We start from the raw sequence: 21,307 nt of genomic DNA, 5'->3' as shown, positions 1-21,307 counted from the left end.
CCCATTAGGTGCATTGTTACATTGTTTATTTGAGATTTTTCTTGTTTGTTGAGATAGGCCTGTATTGCTATAAACTTCCCTCTTAGAACTGCTTTTGCTGTATCCCATAAATTCTGGTATGTCATATTTTCATTTTCATTTGTCTCCAGGTATTTTTTGATTTCTTCTTTGATTTCTTTGTTGACCCAGTCGTTGTTCAGTAGCATTTTGTTTAATCTCCACGTATTTGTGGCTTTTCTGATTTTTCTTCCTATAGTTGATTTCCAGTTTCATACCGTTGTGGTCAGAAAAGATGCTTGGTATTATTTCAATCTTCTTAAATTTATGGAGACTCGTTTTGTGGCCTAATATGTGATCAATCCTGGGGAATGTTCCACGTGCGTTTGAAAAGAACGTGTATTCTTCGGTTTTTGGATGGAATGCTCTGTATATGTCTACTAGGTCCATCTGTTCTAGTGTGTTATTTAAGGCCAATGTTTCCTTATTGATCTTCTGTTTGGATGATCTATCCATTGGTGTAAGTGGAGTGTTGGAGTGTTAAAGTCCCCTACTATTATTGTGTTACTGTCTATTTCTCTTTTTATGTCTGTTAATAATTGCTTTATATATTTAGGTGCACCTACATTGGGTGTGTAGATATTTACAAGTGTTATATCCTCTTGTTGGATTGTTCCCTTGATCATTATGTAATGCCCTTCTTTGTCTCTTTTTACAGTTTTTGTTTTAAAGTCTATTTTGTCTGATTTGAGTACTGCTACCCCAGCTTTCTTTTCATTGCCATTTGCGTGGAGTATCTTTTTCCATCCCTTCACTTTCAGTTTGTGAGTGTCTTTAGGTCTGAAGTGTGTCTCTTGTATGCAGCATATTTATGGGTCTTGTTTTTTTATCCAATCAGCCACCCTATGCCTTTTAATTGGAGCAGTTAGTCCATTGACATTTAAAGTAGCTATTGATAAGTATGTACTTACTGCCATTTTTTAACTTTTTTTCTCAGTGTTTTAGTAGTCTTTCTCTGTTCCTTTCTCCTTCTATACAGAACTGATGGTCTCTTTAGTTTGACCTCTGTCTGAAAACTCTTCTCTTTAACTCCCCTCCTCCCTCATTTTATGTTTTTGATATCATATCTAACCTCTTTTTTGTGCCTTTGTATCCATTGCCCTCTTATCATGGAAATAGATAATTTTTCCTATTTGTGGTCTTCTCTTTTCCCCTTAAATCAGTCCCTTTAACATTTCTTGTAGCACTGGTTTCTTGGTGACAAACTCCTTTAATTTTTGCTTGTCTGGGAAACTTTTGATCTCTCCTTCCATTTTGAATGATAATCTTGCTGGGTAGAGTATTCTTGGCTGTAAGTTTTTTCCTTTGAGCACTTTAAATATATCGTGCCACTCTCTTCTAGCCTGTAAGATTTCTGCTGAGAAGTCAGCTGATAGCCTTATAGGGTTTCCTTTGTATGTAACTTGTCTTTCTCTGGCAGCTTTTAGGATTCTCTCTTTATCTTTAATTCTAGACATTTTGATTATGATGTGTCTTGGTGTGGGCCTCTTTGGGTTTATCTCGTTTGGGGCTCTCTGTGCTTCCTGTACCTGGATGTCTGTTTCCTTCCTTAGGTTAGGGAAGTTTTCATCTATTATTTCTTGAAATAGATTCTCTGCCCCTTTGTCTCACTCTTCTTCTTCCGGGACACCTATCACACGGATGTTAGTGCCCTTGATGTTGTCCCAGATGTCCCTTAGACTGTCCTCACTCTTTTTAATTCTTTTTTCTTTTACCTGTTCAGCTTGGGTAATTTCTTGTAGTCTTTCGTCTAGCTCTCAGATCCATTCTTCTGTATCCTCTACTCTGCTTTTGAGTCCCTCTAGTGAATTTTTCATTTCCAGTGTCATATTCTTCATTTCTGATTTGTTCTTTTTTATATCTTCCATTTCTTTGTTGACATTCTCACTGAGTTCATCTATTATTCTCCCCAGATCAGTGAGCATCCTTAACACTCTTAGTTTGAACTCCCTGTCGGGTAGGTTGCTCATTTCTGTTTCACTTAGTTCCTTTTCTGGAGTTTTGTCCTGTTCCCTTACTTGGAATGTATTCCTTTGCCTCCTCATTTTGCCTCTTTCCCTGTACTTGTGTCTATGTATTAGGTAGGTCAGCTACCTAATACAGCTCCTGCTCTTGGATAGGTGACCTTATACAAGTGATGCCTTAGGAGTCCTGCAGTGTGCTTCCCTCAGTTCTCAATGTTCCAGGGGTGACCCCTATGTGGGCTACGTGTGTCCCTCTGTTGTGGCCTGTTTGCTCTCCCTGTATGCGCCCAGGTAGGCCGAGTTATGCTCCTGGTCAGCTGTTGTAATGCTCAGTTGTTTGTAGTTGTTGTGGGCCCTTCAGTCTCTTCATTGGGTGTGGGGAGCCCCAGCACAGTTGGCTGCAAGTTCTACGACCACATTTGTGTTGCAGTATTTCTTTTAAGTGAGTAGGCCCCCAGCGTGGCAGGTTGTTAGGCTCAGGGCCTTACAATTGCTATAAGCCTCCAGCCTTTAGGTCTCTTGTCAGCTCTCTGAGGATTGCAGCTGGGTGGGGCTGGCCCCAGGCACAGGAGCACCCAATTGTTTCAGGCTTTGGAAGGTGGGGCAACCCCCTATGTGGGTCTTTAAGAAGCACAAGTCTTCTGCAGCTGACAAGCCCTGCCGCCCACAGGTACACACACACAGTCAACACAGTACTGCCCTGTGTGTGCCCCCCGACCTCCCGAAGTGGACCCAGTCTCTCCACGGCGGGAACCCCACACACTCCACCACTGCCCCACACTCTACACCTGCTCCTTGTGCACGCCCTGCCCCACGGCTGAGTTGCCACGCTGCAGAGAATCCAGTCACCAATCTATGCAGGCCCACAAGTTGCCTGAGGGCTTGTTGTTGGGTGGGGCCAGTCTCTAGGGTGGGCTGCCTGCCCTGGCTGAACTGGATTAAATCGGTGCTCTGGTGGGTGGGGCAGACCTGGGCTAGCAGGCCCCAGGGAGAACTCCAATGGTGTCTGTGTCAGCACGCCCACACCAGGCCACAACAATGGCCACCGCCAATGTCCCAGTCCCTGGAGAGGCCTCACCTCTCACCGAGATGCACTCAGGGCCTATCAGGTGAGTCTCTTTTCACCAAAGCACTATGCACCTTTCTTTCTGGTGATTTTAGGATGCTTTCTGAAATGGGTGAGTTTGCGCATGGGCGCTTTAAGAGCTGGTTTTAATTTCTTTGTGAACCGGGTTTTCTGGGGGTATTCCCCAATGTTTTAGTAGCAGGCAAAGTCAGATATTATGCCACTCGCCTCAATTGTGCTGGGTCCACAAAATGCCCACAGCGGGTGCATTCCCCGGCTCAGGGCCCCGCTCCTCCACGGAGGGCTGTGGACTTGTGGGCTGCTCCCGGCGGCCGTGAAGCTGGCGGCTTGTGAAGGCAGCGTTTTTTCTCTCCAGAAGGGAGTTTCTGCCTCTTCCACCTCAAGTAGGATTGTCCTTTGTTGCAAGAGTTCCTCTTATCCAGTTTTCAGTTCTGTCTTGGTGTAATTTTTCCATGAGTAGTTGTAAATTGGCTGTGCCTGCGGGAGGAGGTGAGTTCAGAGTCTGCTTACGCCGCCATCTTGCCCAAAGCCTCCCAAATTGTTTGTTTTAGAAAGTCATTTCTAGCAGTAGTGCATAGAAATAGTTTGGAGAAAGGAAGTTCACCTACAAGCAGGAAGACCAGTTAGGCCCCTGTCACTGTTATCCCTACTGGAGATAACGCAAGTTATAAAGGATGGTTCGTGAGAAAGTTGTTAACTGTGAGAGATGATTTTAGCTTTTTTTAAAAAAATCTTACCCCTTTAATAATCTATATATGCGTCAAATTGATAGCTTCCAAACTTCCCTTACAATTTTTTATGTTTTCATTTTACACAATTTCTTGGAATAATACATTCCATGTGTTTTCTACCTAACCGATATGTATTGGTTTGTTTTTATTGATCCTGTCACTATGCTATTCACTTTACATTTATTTAGCACACGTTTGATGAAGTGAGAGCTTACTCTGTGACAGATTACTGTAATAGATGCGAAAGATACAATGATAAGAAATGATTCCTGACCTCAAAAAGCCTGCAGCTCACTTTGGTAGTCAGAGAATTGAACAGGAAAACCCTGTGAAGGAGGGAAGCACAGGGTGCTATGAGAGTATGTCAGAGGAGCCTATAACATAGGCTAGAGATTGGGAGAAGATTTCTGGGAATGTGACACCCTAATTTAGAAAAGCAGTTAAGAACATGGATTCTGGAGCCAGAATGATTTTGGGTTCTCGGTTCCTTGCTGTGTGACCTTGGGCAAGTTCTAAACTTCACCTTAAAATGGAGATAATAAGGGTCACTACTTCATAAGATTGTTATAAGACTAAAATGTGTTTATATGAACAGCTCCTGGTATATAGTGTTATATGTTTTACCTCTTCCTTCTCCTCCTCCTGTTCTTCTCATCTTTTTTTTTTCATGGATACATAATTAGTAGTCAGTAAGCATTTGAATAAAACTGTGAATGATAGATGAAATTATAATTACTTTTCTATTCCCTTAGAAGTCTTTAAACCTCTCTATGAGAAGCACTTACTGTAAAATGACTATTTTATGTATATTTCGGTCCATATTAACCAGAAGTCATAAACTGGTAGACCCCAGAAAGTTTAAGCTCATACAATACTTAAAAAATGTTGAGTTTGCTCAACATTTTGAGGATGCCGTCTCCTCTTAGTTCTCCCTAGTCCCTATTATCTTATACCCAGTCCATTTCAGGTTCACGGCCTGGTGCCTGTAGGCATTTGAATTGGGGACCTCCACACTAGACCCTGACACTAGCTCTTCCAGCATAGAGACTGACTAATCTCTTTTAATCTCAAACACTTGATAGAGTGGCGGTCAGTTATTGGCATTAAATGAATGTTTGTTGAATGAATAAATGATGCCTCAAATATGAGATTATAAAGAAAAATTGGCTATTTGGCTAAAAGAACTTGAATTGTTCCATGAGGGTGAGCTGACTTTTACTTTGTGAAATTATGAGGGAATTTTGGTAAAATTAAGACTAACAACCACCAAAAATAATAAAGAAACTATATTTTCTAGAGAAATTTTGTTTTTGGATTTTTTAATTTGTCAAGTGGGATTCACCAGAATCATTATGTTTAATTTTAATTGCAGTAATATGGGTTAATGAAAGAGGCAATGGTAGTATTCCAGAAGCTTATTTATATTTTGATTAGCTAACTTTAATGATATAGTTGTTTAGGCATCATTGGTAAATAATGGAAATCAAATTATTGTTTTTAAAAGAAGATTATGATATAGGCTTTATTGTGAGCAAGAAGGATGAGTTTTATAGAATGATTTTGTACTGATTAGAGGAATATTTAGGGTACAGAAGCAATGAATAATCTTAACCTAATCCAGAAGTTAGACTTGGGGAATGAAAAAGAATGAAGAATAATATCCAGGTGATTGGAAATTTCCGTTTTGGGGAGATTGGTAAAACTAAAACTTGAATTTTAGAGGAGTTATGAAAGCACGTTAAAAAAAGTCAGCAGATACAAGCTACTATGTTGAGTATTCTCAGGCAATCAGTTGAGGCTGTGTGGGAATATGTGCTCAGAAAATATCTGATGTGAGTAGAATTGTCTAGGACAGAAAGATGGAGCTAGTTTATTCTTTTCTTGTTTAAGTATTCCCTTGGTGTACTTTTCTATAATATAATGAATTGATGTTGCCTATTGCATTTCTAATTACGCTACAGACTCATTTGCTTCTTCACTGTAGTCTTAAACTATCATTTTGCTTATTTCTAAAAGGTTCCTTTCTATGCTTTAGCTACAGTTTCTGTTTTGTTTCTCATGTTTCTAATTTCAAGCCCTTTTGCATTATCTTTCTCTGCTTATGCATTTATAATGATTTGGTTTTCAATTACTTCCTGATTCATTGACATGTAAAATATCAATTTAGAGTCAATCACCTGGTATAACCTTTGTCAGTTCCACCAGTCTTTGGTCAATGGAAAGTTACATGCCTTCTGTAGGATATTCAGATGGTATTCAAGTGATGAGATTATGTTCATAGGTAAGCAAATTTAAATTTTATATGTAAAACTATGAAATACTATGGTGCTTTATTAATAACTATTTGATATATTATGTCTACTATTTTACTTTTTATCTAATTCTTCTAATTTATCTGGTGGAAAATAATTGAGAAAATTGTAGTTCTGAAAACAAATGTATCTTAGTTTAGGATAATTCGCCACATATTCCACTTAAAAACTTCTCTAAGGTTTTGCAGTTAAATATTTTTAAAGTGAGATAGCTTTTTAAAAATTTGTTAGAAGTGTTTTAAAAACATCTTGGGTCATTTAAGTAGAACTGTGTTTCTGAATAAAGATTAATAGGGAGAAATGACTAATTACATCATTGCATTTAGTGTTTTTACTGTTCAATTAAAATTAAGGTAACATTTAAGCATATTGGCCTAGGCTTATATTATCCTTGGGTCCCCAGTGTCTCTAATGCTGGCTGGGTTTCCAGCATTGGAGGCAGTCAGGAAATATCTCTTTAATGAACACTGGATGAAATTTTATTTTTATTGAGATGTTATTGTCTGACAAATTATCTAAGAAAAATTTAGATTAACACTTCTTACGTAAGAGTACCAGTGCAACTCGTAAATAAGTTTTACTTAAAATATAGAAGAGGAAAAAAACAGGGTAGTTTAAAAATATAAGACATTCTATTTTGGAATATAATATCAGAGACAAAAGAATACCAAAATGAGTTTTTAAGTTATCTGATATTTAAATTATTAAAGTAAAACCTGACCTTTCAAGCCATGCTTTTTTAACTAAGTATATTGAGACTCTTTTTGGTTTCTTGGGAACTCCTTCTCTCTTGGAGATGGTGCCTTACTTAAACTCTTCTCTCAAAGACTGCCCATGATCCTTGCTGAATGCATCTTCCCTGTTTGGTTTGATCTGTTGATCACCCTGACTTCTCCATTTTTTTGAAATTTTCATCTCAATGACTTTCTTCTGATTTAGTCACTTTCACTTTGGCAACTTATCCCTGGCTATCATTTCTATTTTAAAGTTTTAAATTCAGACATACTGCTTTCTAACCTCCACTTCCACTTTTAAAAGCTGGTGAGACACTTTATCAAGACATTTCATCAATTTCTCTCATCCAGTGAGCTGCAGCTGCACCCTGTTCCGTGATATCTGGGTCTTCATTGGGCATGGTCCTTTTCGTTGGGTGTCTGATCTCAGCCCAAGTGGCTCCCACTTGTATCTGCAATTTCTAAATTCTCTAGAGTTCTCCTTAGTTTCTTAAGGTCGAAGTCGATATTTTCTTTCTTAAGGTGACATTGATTTATGACCTTTCTTCTTTTCTAGTTAGTCATTTAGTACAATAAATTTTCCTGTAAGCACACTTTAGCTGCATCCTTCGAATCTCAATCTACTGTATTTTCATTTTCATTCAGTTTGAAATACTTTGAAATTTTCCTTTTGATTTCTTCTTCTTATTCATGGGTTATTTAGAAGTGTGTTATTAAGTCTCTAAACATTGGGGGATTTTCCAGCTGTCTTTCTCTTATTGATACTTAATTTAATTCATTGTGGTCAGAGAACATACTTTATATGACTTTAACCTATAAATGTGTTGTATGCACTTGGAAAAATGTTTTCTTTTGTTGAGTGGAGTGTTCTATAAATGTCAACTAGGTCAGGTTATTTCAGTGTTTGTAGTTATAGTCTTCCATATTCTTACTGATTTTCTGTCTGCTTGTGTTCTATAAGTCTTTTTAAGATGTCTTTACCCCTATTGAATTTTTTTTCTACTTGTTCAGTTATTTACTCAGAGAACAGTCTTAAATTCCCCATGTATAATTGAGGATTTTTGTCTTATTTTTCTTATCGTCTCTGTATGGTTTTTTTTAAACCTTTTTTTTTTTTGAGGAAGATTGGCCCTGAGCTAACATCTGTTGCCAATTTTCCTCTTTTTCTTTTGTCTCCCCAAAGCCCCAGTACATAGTTGTATATCTTAGTTGTAGGTCCTTCTAGTTCTTCTATGTGGGATGCTGCCTCAGCATGGCTTGATGAGCAGTGAGTAGGTCCATGCCCAGCATCCAAACTGGGGAACCTGAGGCTGCCAAAGTGGAACACATGAACGTAACTGCTATTGGGCAGTTTTTTTAAAAATGCATTTTGAGGCTTTCTTTTTTTTTTTTTTTTTTTGTGAGGCAGACCAGCCCTGTGCTAACATCTGCCAATCCTCCTCTTTTTTTGCTGGGGAAGACTGGCCGTGGGCTAACATCCGTGCCCATCTTCCTCCACTTTATATGGGACGCCGCCACAGCACGGCTTGCCAAGCGGTGCGTCAGTGCGCACCCGGGATCTGAACTGGCGAACCCTGGGCTGCCGCAGCGGAGCGCGAGCACTTAACCGCTTGCGCCACCAGGCCAGCCCCTGAGGCTTTCTTTTTAGGTGCATGTACGTTTAAGATTGTTATAGGTTCTTCATCAGTATGTATTGTGCCTTTTTATCTCTACTAATATTTCTTGTTCTTAAGTCTTCTTTGTCCAATATTAATATAGCTTAGCCACTTCAGCTTTCTTTTCATTAGTGTTAGGATTTAACATCTTTTTCTATCCTTGCACTTTTAATCTAATTGAATCTTTATATACAAAGTGAGTTTATTGTAGACAGCATAAGTTGATTCTTGATTTTTTTTTTACAATCTGACAATGTCTCCCTGTTAATTGGGGCATTTGTACCATTTAAATTTAATGTAATTATTACTAAGGTTTGATTTAGATCTGCCATTTTACTATTTGGTTTATATTCGCCCCATGTGTTCTCATTTCCTTTTTCCTTCTTTTCTTGCCATCATTTGGATTACTTGAGAATGTTTTAATTTCTATAATTATAGCTCCACTTTAGGCTTATTAGGGATACATCTTTGTTTTATATTTTAGGAGTTAAATTCTAAGGTTTATATTATATCTCTTTAACCTTTCACTATTTACCTTTAAATAATGTACCACTTCATAGTTGGGGTAAGAACCAGGCAACAATATCATTCTATTTCCTCTCATGTATTTTGCTTCTAAACATGTTATAAACCCCACAATACATTTTAATATTTTTGCTTTAATAGTCAATTATATTTTAAGGAGATAGAGTGGAATAAATATTTTATATTTATTCTAGTTTTCAACCATTTCTGATATTCTTCATATCTTTTGTTTAGATAACAGATTTTTTTTTTTTCTTTTGGTATCATATTCCTCTACCAGAAAACTTTCTTTTAAAATCGCTTGTGTTCTGGCCTGGTGGAAGTTAATTTGATCAGATTTTGTCTGTCTGAAAAAAATCTGTATTGTGCCTCCATTTTTGAAAGATGTTTTCATTTGCTAAAGATTTTTGGGTTTACAATTTTTCTATTAGTACTTTAAAACTGGTATTCCCTTATCTTGTGGTTTATATAATTCCTGACAAGGAGTCTGCTGTCAATCTTACATTTGTACCTCTGCGTGTAATATTTTTACCCTCTTGCTGGGGTTTGACTATGTGTGTTTTTTTCTTAAATCCTTCTTCTTGTTCTCTTGGCTTCCACTGGGGGATGTGTGTGCATGTGCATGTGTTTAATTAATTTTGCGGTAATCCGTGGCATTACTTCTCCCAATTATTTCTTCTGTTCCCTTATCTCTGTCTTATCACACTCCAGTTGTACAGATGTTATATCTTTTAGTGTAGTCTCTCAGCTCTTTGATTCTCATTTCTGTCCCTCCCCGTCCCCCCCTTTTGTTTTTTTGTATTTCAGTTGGAAGTAGGGCTACACACTTTTTTCAAGTTTGCTGATTCTTTCCTTTGCTGTGTCCAGTCTGCTGATAATCTCATTGATTATCATTCCCAATGATTAGCATTCTTTTTCTCTTATACTGTATTTTTTGTTTCTTTCATTTCTACTTGTCTCATTTTTATAGTTTTTCATCTCTTTGCTGAAATTTCACGTATGTTCATGCATGTTTTCCACCTTTTCCTTTAAAATGTTAAGGTTACTTTAAAGTCTTTGATAATTCCAAAATATGGCCCATCTCTCTGTCTTGTTTTGTTGGCTGCCTTAAAAATTGAGTGTGTTATTTTTTCTTGCTTTGTGTGTGTGTGTGTGATAATTTTTTTATTTGATACTGGACTTTCATTTTTTCTGTATGAACAGTAGAGACTAAGGTAAATATATTAATAATGGGCATACCACTTCTTCTTTCCATTTGTTAATAGGCTTCATTTGGAGGAAGGGGGATAGTGGTTGAATCAGTCTGTTTTGTATTTGAGATGTGTTTGTCTTGCTGTATAGTTATCTTCAGTCCTCCAAAGACTTCAGATTCCTTCAGCATTTGACTGCTGTTGCTTGAGCTTACTGAGAGGCCTGGAGTATAAAATGGTTTCTCCCAAAAGGTGAATAAATTCAAAAGGTGAATTCTCCCAAAAATGAATCTGTTCATATGTCTCATCTTCCTTTAGAGGGCGTTGGGATTCAGTTCACCTGGTTCCCTGGAGACCTCATGAGGCTCAATGGCCTTAACAAAAGTTACGATTTTACAGATTATCTGCTTTTTTATTATTGTTAGTTTAGAAGCAACGTTCTCTTGCCATTTTTTTCATTGTAAGTGAAAGTGGAACTTTCCCTTAAACCTACGTTTTAAAGATAACTTTAAAGAAGCTAAATACTTTCAAGATTATGAATATAGACCTATAGAATGAATGAGGGGAAGAAACTTTCCTAATGTTATTCAGTTGGTACTTGTAGCTTTGGATAACATCTGCAGTAACAGTCTCATGTATAATTTGAAGTATGGTGTAACTCAGAGACAGTAGTAAAAATAACAGAAATGTGTTAAATGACTTAAATATTGGCCGTAATGGTGAAGATACTGATATATAGAAGATGCCCATAACAAGTTTGGATAAATTTTCTTTCAAGAATTGTGAATGGGAAAAAGCAATATTTTTAATTTAACGTATTAGTTTACATACATATATGATTTCAAATGTGAATAAATCAATTTATTAATTATAAATTATACAGTAGTAATAAAGTTTTTATATTTCATCTCTAATCTTAAAAAACCTTATTCTCCCTTCCAAGAATTTTACCTCCCTTTGTATGCACCTTGTTTGTATAGTACATGCTACAATAAATACATTTAAAGTCTTTAAATTTTAAATGATTGGAGGACCTATATATGTAGGAAATTGCAGAAATCTTTGGAGCATTTGTTTCAGAGAATCAGAGAAGTCTTTCTTTGGTTTTCTCCTTATTTTTAGTTAAAGTCTAATTGAAATCTGTTTTGAGTGATTTTGCTTTCTTCACTGTTTGCTTGAAGCTAGTTACTTAATCTCTGATGGCCTCAGTTTCCTTTTCTGGCAAATTGAATGTTACAAAACTCAAAAGTACGTATCTTGTGAGGAATTGTGTGTTTTGAATGATATATTCTAAGAACCAAGCACAACAACACTTTATAGTAGGTCCTTAATACATGATAGTTGATATTGTAAGTGTTGATTTGTTAAGTAAAGAAAGTAGTATTGTCTGGAGTAATCAACAAGGAGTAAAACAAGAATAAAAACAAGGAGTATCTCTTGTTTTGACCCAAGAAATTTCATAGTCCCTTAAGTTCTCTGATTCGTAAAAAGTTAGAGTAAATTAAAAAATGAGGTTACTTTCATTTCTACAACAGGTAACATGTTATCTAGAGTCTTGCTGACTCTATACTTCTTACTGTTACTTTATACATACATTATATGCAGGGACTGTCCATTATATGAATTTGAGAAGTTTGGTCTAAGAATGGAAAAGCTATGTTTACTTGCCATAGATGATATACCTACAATTAAAGGAGAATAAATTCTTTTAACCTTTAAAAAATCTTTTTAAAAGAGATTATTGTGTATTTGGTTTTCATTGCATTTCATTGCAGCAGGTTACCTTTTCATGATGGGGTACAAGAAGTATCAAGGTTATCCATTTTTGTCTTGTTTGAACCTTTACCCGTCACTAGTTTATGGATATTTGAGAAAAGTTAAAATAGAACACGAAAGTCTTATATATACATATACATATATATGTGTGTGTGTGTGTGTGTGTGTGTATATATATATATATATATATATATATATACACTTCTCAATATGAGACCAAGTTCCAAAAATTTTTTCCTCCAGGATGAATATATCACATATATGAAACAAAGGCTTTAGTTTAATATTGCCTTCCAAATTTCCAGCAAGAATGTAAGCTGATATTTTGACACTTTGATGCTTAGGGTTTGTTTTTTCTCTCTTGAAAGTATTACTGGACCAAAGTGGGTTTGCTGCTTGGTGAGTTGAAATCAGAGCCTTAACTGGAAGTAGTTATCACACAACGTAAAATTTATTTGCTGTAAATAAAGAAACCACGTGGAAGTTTTTCCAAAGCTATGGTTCCCTGAGCAGGGGAAAGCAGGTGTCTTTTATTTCAGGTGGGGAATTTAAAAGGAAAGTTGTATCATCACATGTAGAGGTGACTATTAGCTTGTGCAGGCGCAGTATGAAGACATGCTCTCACAAACATTGCATGTTATGCTAATAAAGGCTTAGCTTCCTCCTGGGGTGGAGATTTTAATACTAAAATGAAGCAAACGACAACTTTAGGTCATCTCCTGAGCTGTCTGTGCAGGCACTGCTCTTGCGGTGGGGCTCAGTCTAATTCAGGCCAGTTGATGATGGTATCTCTTCCTAACATATCTCTAACTGAAAAACAACCTTGAGGAAGGGTTAAGCACTTTTAAAACTTCCTTTGAACTGCTTAGGGCATACACCAGTGACAAAAGGAATTTCTAAGAAATCTGTACTTTTAATTCATACTGAATTTTTACTTCAGCAAATTTCCTCCTCAGTTGGCTAAGTCATTTAAACCTATGAGTGAATTGGAGACAAATGTGTGGATCTCAGAACTGTTCTCAAATTTCTGCCCATTTGGCCAAACTCCGGACTCTAAGAGTCCGAATTTGCCAGCTCCTCACTTTCTTAGTGTTGTAATAAGAGGAAAAAACAAAAAAGAAAACATTAAGAGCATTACAATTTAAGAAAAAATTGTGATAAAATATACATAACATAAAATTTACCAGTTTAACCATTTTAAGCATTTAGTTCAGTGGCATTGTGTCCATTCACATTGTTGTGCAACCATCACCATTGTCCGTCTACAAATCTTTTTCATCTGTCCAAACTGAAGCTCTGTACCCATTAAAACACTAACATTCTCCCTTCCCCCCACCCTCTCTAATTTCTGTCCCTATGCATTTGACAAAAGAACTTTGCAGTTTTAAGGAAATGTAGATATTGAAATTCACATTGGACTTAAAGCAGTTAGAAACAAGGATTGCTCTTACTTTTCTTTGCTGAACTGCCCTCAGTTTAGAGAAATTGCAGATTTTGAAGAATGAAATGGCAGAGAAGATGAAGTCACAGTTTGGGAGGATTTTGTTGTATGTGAAATATACTTGAAATTTTGGTTGTTGCTTTTGGAATGCAGATCTCCCTGAAGGTGTAGTGGTTTCAAGAGGATGTGATTGTGGTAAAAGAGATGTATAACATACAACATATCCAAAATTTTAGAGATACATATTTGAATCCTAGACCTATCCTGAATGTGCTATCAGTTGGTCAGACTCTGGATAACATGACATTACCTGGCTTTGTGAAAGTTAATCCTTTTTTTTCTCTGAAATGCAAAAATCAATGTTTAGGGCCTCCATCAGTGATATGCATGTTCAGTTCTTCAAAATAATAAAAATCTGTGAAAGAGAAGCATTTAAAACTACTTGCTCAGAACTAATTAGAGAACTAATTGGGCCTATAACTCTGCTCTTTAATAAAGACAGCATTGAAAAAACTGTCGTTTGTATTTTATAATGTGTATCTTTTATAATGCAATTCTCTGCTTGAGAAAGTATAAAAAAGGCAACAAAACAAAAAGGGCAAAAAAGAAAGGTTAAAAAAATTCTCTGCTTGAGGATTTTGGGAAGACACACATAATATATTTTTGGATTGCAATCCCCATGTTTGATCTGCTTATGGTTACAAATTTTCAGGAGATCTCTCCTCTGCTGGCTTCCATCTATCCCCAAGCAAGTTTCTCTGCTGTCTCCTTTTTTGTGTATGTTTATTTTTTAGTCTGTTTATTTATTACATCCCAGAGTTTCTACTTTCACTTTGCTTTTGGCCTCTATGTCTTTCTTCCTTTTGTGCTGGCTCAGCAGTGCATTTAAAAATATGTTTTTAATATTTTATCCATCATTTTGATTGTTGTAGTTATGAGTATTGTTCAATATATTTAGCCTGCCATGGAATGAAAATCTTCGTATATTTAAAAAAAAAAATCTTATAATATGTTAATCTAGATCCCTCATGATCACCCATCTTCCTCATATTGTATTTCAGTTCTTAAAGCTCATGTATTAAGAAGTTTTTATAAAGCTGACAAAAAATTAAAATACTTTTTACATGATTATTGTATTGATTATTATATTTCTAAAAATACATGTATTTATTTTATAGCTACTTGAAGGAAATTTTGCCAAGGAAGTCAGCCATGAAATGGATGGACTTATTTTTCAGCCTACTGGAGTAAGTTCATTTTTCTGTGTTTATATGTGTGTGTGTGTGTGTGTGAGAGTGTGTGTAGTCTGTATGTATATACATATATACACATGCATGTGTATATAAAGTACATTTTCCTCATACATGTTTACTTAGGATTGATTACTGCTGTAATCACTGCTTTTCCTTAAAACAAATTGTTCATTATAAAATATTTCATTTATACTAAATAATAGTAAAATGAACAGTTGTTTGCTTTTCACTCAGCTTAAGAAATAAACATTGTTGATCATTATTTTTCAAGGAAGTTAGTCTTTTGATATAATTAGTTTTCTTATAGTTCTTGCAAAATGAATGTTAATTTATGTTTCTTTACTAGAAATCTACCAATAACATTACATAAAGGCTTATTTCTTTCTGTAGCTCAATATACCTTTAAATTTTAATATTTTTAAAATTTCATTTTGCTATGGATGAGTAAAATTCAAAGAGTTATCAATACTTCAAGAAAAATACAGTTCTTTGAATATTTATTCTATGTCATGTTTCTGAAACTCACTGAAGAACTTTCACCAACTTAAGATCAGATCATAATATTTGGAGTAAGTTATGTTTTACTCTGTAGCAGGGTTTCTCAACCTCAGCGCCACTGACATTTTTAACCAGATAATTCCTTGCTGTGGGGAGCGGTCCTGTGCATGATAGGATATATAGCAGCATCCTTGGTCTGTGCTTACTAGATGCCGGTATTACTTCTCCCCCCGTCCCTCCAGGTTGTGACAACCAACAATATACACAATCACTGCCTAATTTCTCCTGGAGAGCAAAATTGCCGTCACTTGAGAACTGGTGCTCTGTAGGGCAGTGTTTCTCAAAATGTGGCCTGTGGACAAGGAGCATTAGCACCACCCAGAAAGTTGTTATAAATGCAACTCACCCCAGACCTACTGATCAGAAACTGAGGATGGAGTCCAGCAATTTGTGTTGTAACAGGCTCTCCAAGTGATTCTGATGCCTGTTCAAATATGAGAACCACTGCTCTATAGGAAAGAGTTGTATTTCATGTGCTACACCTCATCCCAGTCTGCATTTTGCCTTCAATAACTCTCTCCTTAGAAATTAGGGTAGAACTATTTGTGAAGTTCTATAGCGAGGCATCAAACTTCGTACCTCGAGGAAAGGGATGGGAACTAGTATTTTTGAACACTGTGTATTAAACATTGTATGTACTCTATATATATAGTAATACTGCTATTATGCAAATTTAGATATAATGTAATATGTGATTTTCTCCTGTCTTCCTCCCAGCCCCCTTTGCCAAACAGGTATAGGGAAAATCTTCTGTGGTCGGTGGAGGAGTGTTAGAGGCTGGGGACATAAATTATAGAAAATGCTCTTTTAGGAAAATGGAAGTTAGATCTTTGAGTTCTAGTATTTTTCAGGCCTAATCTCCCTAGATCGAAAGAAATAAAATCTAAATATAACAGCAATTACGATAAATTTCATTGTTTTAAACTCATGGTTCAGAACCATGCATATATGAGATTTTGATGTATGTAAGAGAAGTGGCCTGACATAAGTGAGTCTCTGGGATGTCTAGTGTAGTCGGTGGATTTATTAGTCTGTTCCCTAGCAACCACACTTGTTGTAATGACTTTGTAATTGATATCTGGTACCAGAGGGAAGATTTTCTTAAATATTTGTGGACATTTGGTTTAACATACAAATTTCAGAATCAATTTGTCAGGTTACCCAAAAATTATTGATAGGAGTTTAGTTGGAATTGCTTTGAATTTAGATTAATTTGGAGAAAATCTATGTTTTTACAATGTTAAGTCATCTTCTCAATGAATAGGGTATAGCTCTTTTTCTGTTCTCTGAGTTTAATTGTTATTAGTGTAATTTCTAGATATTTATTATTTTCCATTTTTATAATAAATGCTACCTTTTTAAATTTGATACTTCTACTGTACTGCCACACTGTTGATTGATATATTTTGTTGATTCAACAATCTTGCTGAACACTCTTGGTTCTAATAATTGTCTCTTTTTATATATTGGCTAGGACCTCTACTACTGGCTTAAACATTGACTCTCATTGAATGGAGGAGAGGGAGATATTTATACCTTATTCTCAACCTCAAAAGGAATATGGCTAAATTTTCTCCATTAAGTATGTTTTTGGTAAATTTCTGTTAGATACCTTTTATCATGTTAAAAATTTTTGCTTCTATTTTTACAAAGGTTTTTTTTCAATCACAAATAGGTTTTGGGAGTTAACAAATGCCTTTTCTGTATCTAGTCAGGTTATCATATCATTTTCCTTTTTATGACATTCATGCAGTAAATTATAGTGATTTTCTCTTTTTGACCCATCTTTGCATTCTGGGATAAATGCTACTTGATCATGATATATAATTTTTAATATACCTTTGGGTCTGGCTGCGATAGTTTCTTGAGGATTTCTGCAACCTTATTTTTTACAGTTTTTTCCTCTTCTTTTGTATGTTCAAAATAAAGAAGGTAATATGATGGAAAAAAATTATATAAGTTCCAAGTAATACATAATAATACATGCCCATGATTTAAAAGTCAATTAAAATATCATGGCTTATACTGAAAAATAAAGCAACCTTTCCTCCTACCCATCCCTACACCCAAAGTGCCACTCCTGGGAGGTAATCATTTTCTATTGTTGTAGATGTTTTTTCCTTTTCTCTCCCTATTTCTACAAAATCTGTTTATGGTGCTCTGTCTTGGTTTTCTGTTTTTGTACATGACCTGCTTACTTTCTGCTATTGAAGAACAGGATTGAGCTCTCTGACTCCACGAACACTCCTTCACCCCTCTCCTTCTGTTATTCCATCATAGTTATATCACATTTGGTCAAATGAATATTCAATATTTGTATTTTTGTGGTGACATAAATATTGTTCACATCTGAGTCAAGTAGTATAATATTATATTTTCTGTCTTAGAAAAATTTTTTCACCTAGAGTTAGGAATTCCCTTATATTTTCATTTGTTAGGATTTTCACTATTTTTCTTAAACTCTCTTAAATCTTTTTTTGATACAATCAAATTTATCAGGTAATATATCCAGTCCAGTTTTTACTTAAAGGCGTTCTCTCTGAAACCCTCCATTCTCTAGCCCTGCTGCATAGCTTTTTCTTCTTGGGATTTCCACTGTCTCATTCTGGGAATTCCCAGTTTGCTAAACAAAATAAAGGTTATATTTCTTTATTATTCAAACAAAATAGCTTGGCCCTTTCTCTCCTCCCCATTCCGAATCACAGTGCATTGCAATATCGCAAGGATCCCTTTTTGCTTTCTAGGTTGTTCCCTTTTATGATTGTGCCCTGAGATTTTAAACATATTCCATTTAAGGTGTCCTGATTCTAGTCACTAGGTTCTAGAAAGGTGAAATTCTGATGAGTTAATAGATTGACCCTATATTTTGTGCATTTGCTGCCTTCGTTACTACATGTTGATGTTGTTGAAGGTAGGTATTTCTAACTTACCCCGTTAGTCTGATGATAGTATTTTAGGGTATAAGGGAGATAGACAAGATAGACAAGGGAGATTGCTAGGCTTCTTCCACGTGACCTTTGGCACAAACACTTAATATCATAGCTCTTTAGGCAACACTCACACGTACACATGCACACCAGAAAACTATTCCTCTAACATTACTTTTAGACTGGCTTGGTCAAAGCAATTCTAGCCTCATACACATCTCTGTCTAGAGTTAAATCTTTCCCAGGACGGGCTAGGTCCTAGTCACCAACTCATACCTTCCCTTTCCCTGACATGGAGTTTCTCAGGTTCTTCATGCCACCTGATCTTATCCTGAGGCCACCAGACCAGGAAAGATGTAATATTGTGACTGAAAAGAGAAGCAGTTTTTAGCTTTCGTGAGATCTTGGATTCCTGTGCATACTCCATTTCTCCGCTGCTCTCCATTATGGGGGAGTGGTTTGCTTTTGTGAAGCCAAAAGTAATGCTCTTTCCTGTCTTTCCTCTTGAACAGTTGTTACTTAATTGCCAAATATTTTCAGAAGTAAAACAGATCACTTAAATGATTATTCTGAAAGCAAAAAAGATGTTCTTCAAGATGCCTTGCAGTTTCTTACAGTAGATAAAGAAGTAGCTAGCACCCCACAGGTATAATCGGTTACGTTTTTGTCTCACAAAAACTGTGGGCTTCTCTAAGATTATTAGTCTTTTACTTTCTTATTTATCTTTAAATGTCTAGTGTCTAAGATAGTGTTTGGCCCAACAAGTCTTAGAAAGTGTTCATTAAAGAAGTGAAAATGCATCCTTATGTTTTTCCCTAATCTTTCAGATTTGACTGGTTTTATATTTTACCAATGTAGGCAAACATCTTTTAAATTTATAGCTATCTTATCTTCCTTTTTGCACATACATATGTATAATCTAATTTATGCAGTATCTTATTCTTTTAAGAAACTTTTCAGTGACTTTCTTTAAATTTCCACTTGTTTCCTTGAAGAGTCCAGAATGCAAATGCCTATTCTTCATGAAACATTAATATGAGCTTTGCTATTTGCATATTCTTCTCAGGCTTTCCAGTGGATTAGAAGTCATCTCCGGTTAGGATAGCCACTGAATATCTCTTTGGTTCTCCAGTTCTTCATCTGTAAAATGTACAGGCTGTAACAGTTTAGCTCTGAAATTCTGTGATGATCATATTATGATCAATGTATATAAATATGTCAGTACTTAAGAATTCCTTCTTCCTGCAAGTATCTGTGAAAATGTATTAGATAAAGAATTTTTAATAAGAGAGAATAAAATCTTATTTTACTCTCCTAAAAACAATATATCTCTTAAATGAAAATTTAGACAGGTGTAATAGATAAAATAGACTTCTTATGAAGTTTATTACTATCACTATTGCATGACTGTATTCCTGTTAATTTTTTTGGCAGGATAGCCATCATTTCAATTGAATTTTCACTTTTACACACTTTACGTCCTAAATTATTAAGATTATATAGTATATAGAATGGCTCTGAAAGGGTCACGTTTAATTCTTCTGTGGACATTGTCAGTTTCTTATTAATTTAGCATAACAGATTCATATATTAGTGTATATCTACAAAAGTCTCATTTCATTAGAAAAAATGTTTCACAGCTGCCTGTTTTGGTAAAGTTTAATTGATGGTACAGCACTATACTGTACTAGTTATTAGTCTTTGGTTAATCCTTTTTATATTCCATGAAATTGTAATGATTTCAGTCTTTATTTCTTGATATGTTTCATTTGTAATTGTAATTTCTCATGATGATTTTTCTATCTAGTTTCTTATTTCTTAAAAAGTACACTTTACCAACTATAACTTGCTTAATTTTTACCACTAATATACACCTTTCACAGTGTTTGCAGTGTGCCCTTTAGTGGGACTTCACTGTTAATGGGTAGAACAGCATCTGGCTGTAAGGATATGGTACTTAGTCACATGTCTGCCCATTCTATTTAATTCAGTGGTTCTTTTGCATTCCTACTGTATTTGTCTTAAATTTTCTACAGGGAATTCTGGGTGTAAAATATATTAACTCTGCCATCCAGAATAGGCTCCAATTTACCATGAATCCATTCAGGGTACAGAGGAGGCAATTTTCTCACTCATATGCAAAATTTTATTATATTGAATTTTGTAGCCTTTGTTATTTTTTCGTTATTTTGCTTTTGCTGTTTCAATCTGATTTTTCTATTCATTCTTATTGTGCCGTCAGTTTGGGCCACTTTCACAGGAGTGGTTTTGTGTATTCCATTTTCAAACTTTTGATTTGCCAAAGCCACAGGTGAGACTGTGCTTAGCTTCTACACAGAGATTTATGACTTTTTACCTCTTTTAAAAAATGAAAATGGAAGTTTTTATTAAATAGGTGAACTTTAATGATATTATCAAACATTGTATTTATGATATTCTGCTACAGAAAGCAGAGTTTAAGATATATTTTTCTAATAATTCATGACTCTTATGATTTGTCTTTATGGCTTTTAAAGAAGGAATACTTAAGTTTTTTCTCTTACTTAATTCTTTGGAATTGAAACCACTGTGCTCATACATTGTCATTAAGTTCTTTTTCTTTACCAGGTAAAATGGCCTTTCTGTGATTGCTATTGCATATTCAAAGGAAAGACCTCAATTTTCCTTTTCAGCTACTCTAAGTTTTCTGTATAAGGAGGTAAGAAGAGAGTTGATTACAGACAGGTGTAGCTTCCAATGGTGGGAGGAAATGTTAATTTAGATGGTGTGGGGACAGGGCCCCAAATGACACTGCATTACACAATGAGAAATATAGTCCCATTCCAGTTTTTATTCAGTCTCTCAGTTTATAAGGAGAACGTCTGTTTATTTCTAGTTTTTAATATCTAAGACTTGCTGATTTTTCCATGTTCAGCAAAATGAGTTTGGGCCTACTTTTATACTATTCAAAAGGCTATTCTACTGGAATTTAGTATCATTGATTCATTTCCATCATATCTAATTTTAGAACTACAATAGCCCGCTGTTATATGTGGTTTCACTTTCTATGGTTTCAGTTATCTGTAGTCAACCAAGGTCCGAAAATATTAAATGGCAT

The 21,307-nt window shown here is 35.5% G+C and overlaps 1 protein-coding gene across 3 annotated transcripts in view; it reads left to right on the top strand.

The window, feature by feature from the left end:
* Positions 1–21,307, top strand: part of RNGTT (RNA guanylyltransferase and 5'-phosphatase) — a 304,153-nt gene that overhangs the window by 152,377 nt on the left and 130,469 nt on the right. For all 3 annotated transcript variants that reach the window (XM_087443866.1, XM_004422111.3, XM_087443867.1), the window contains one exon: positions 14,651–14,719. In XM_087443866.1, coding sequence (XP_087299992.1) covers positions 14,651–14,719 — 69 coding nt within the window. The remainder of the gene's footprint in view (positions 1–14,650; positions 14,720–21,307) is intronic.

Source organism: Ceratotherium simum, chromosome 19 (assembly GCF_057802395.1).
Source record: "Ceratotherium simum simum isolate JZ-2026a chromosome 19, ASM5780239v1, whole genome shotgun sequence".
NCBI classification, from domain to species: domain Eukaryota; kingdom Metazoa; phylum Chordata; class Mammalia; order Perissodactyla; family Rhinocerotidae; genus Ceratotherium; species Ceratotherium simum.
This window is presented reverse-complemented; position numbering and strand designations above follow the sequence as displayed.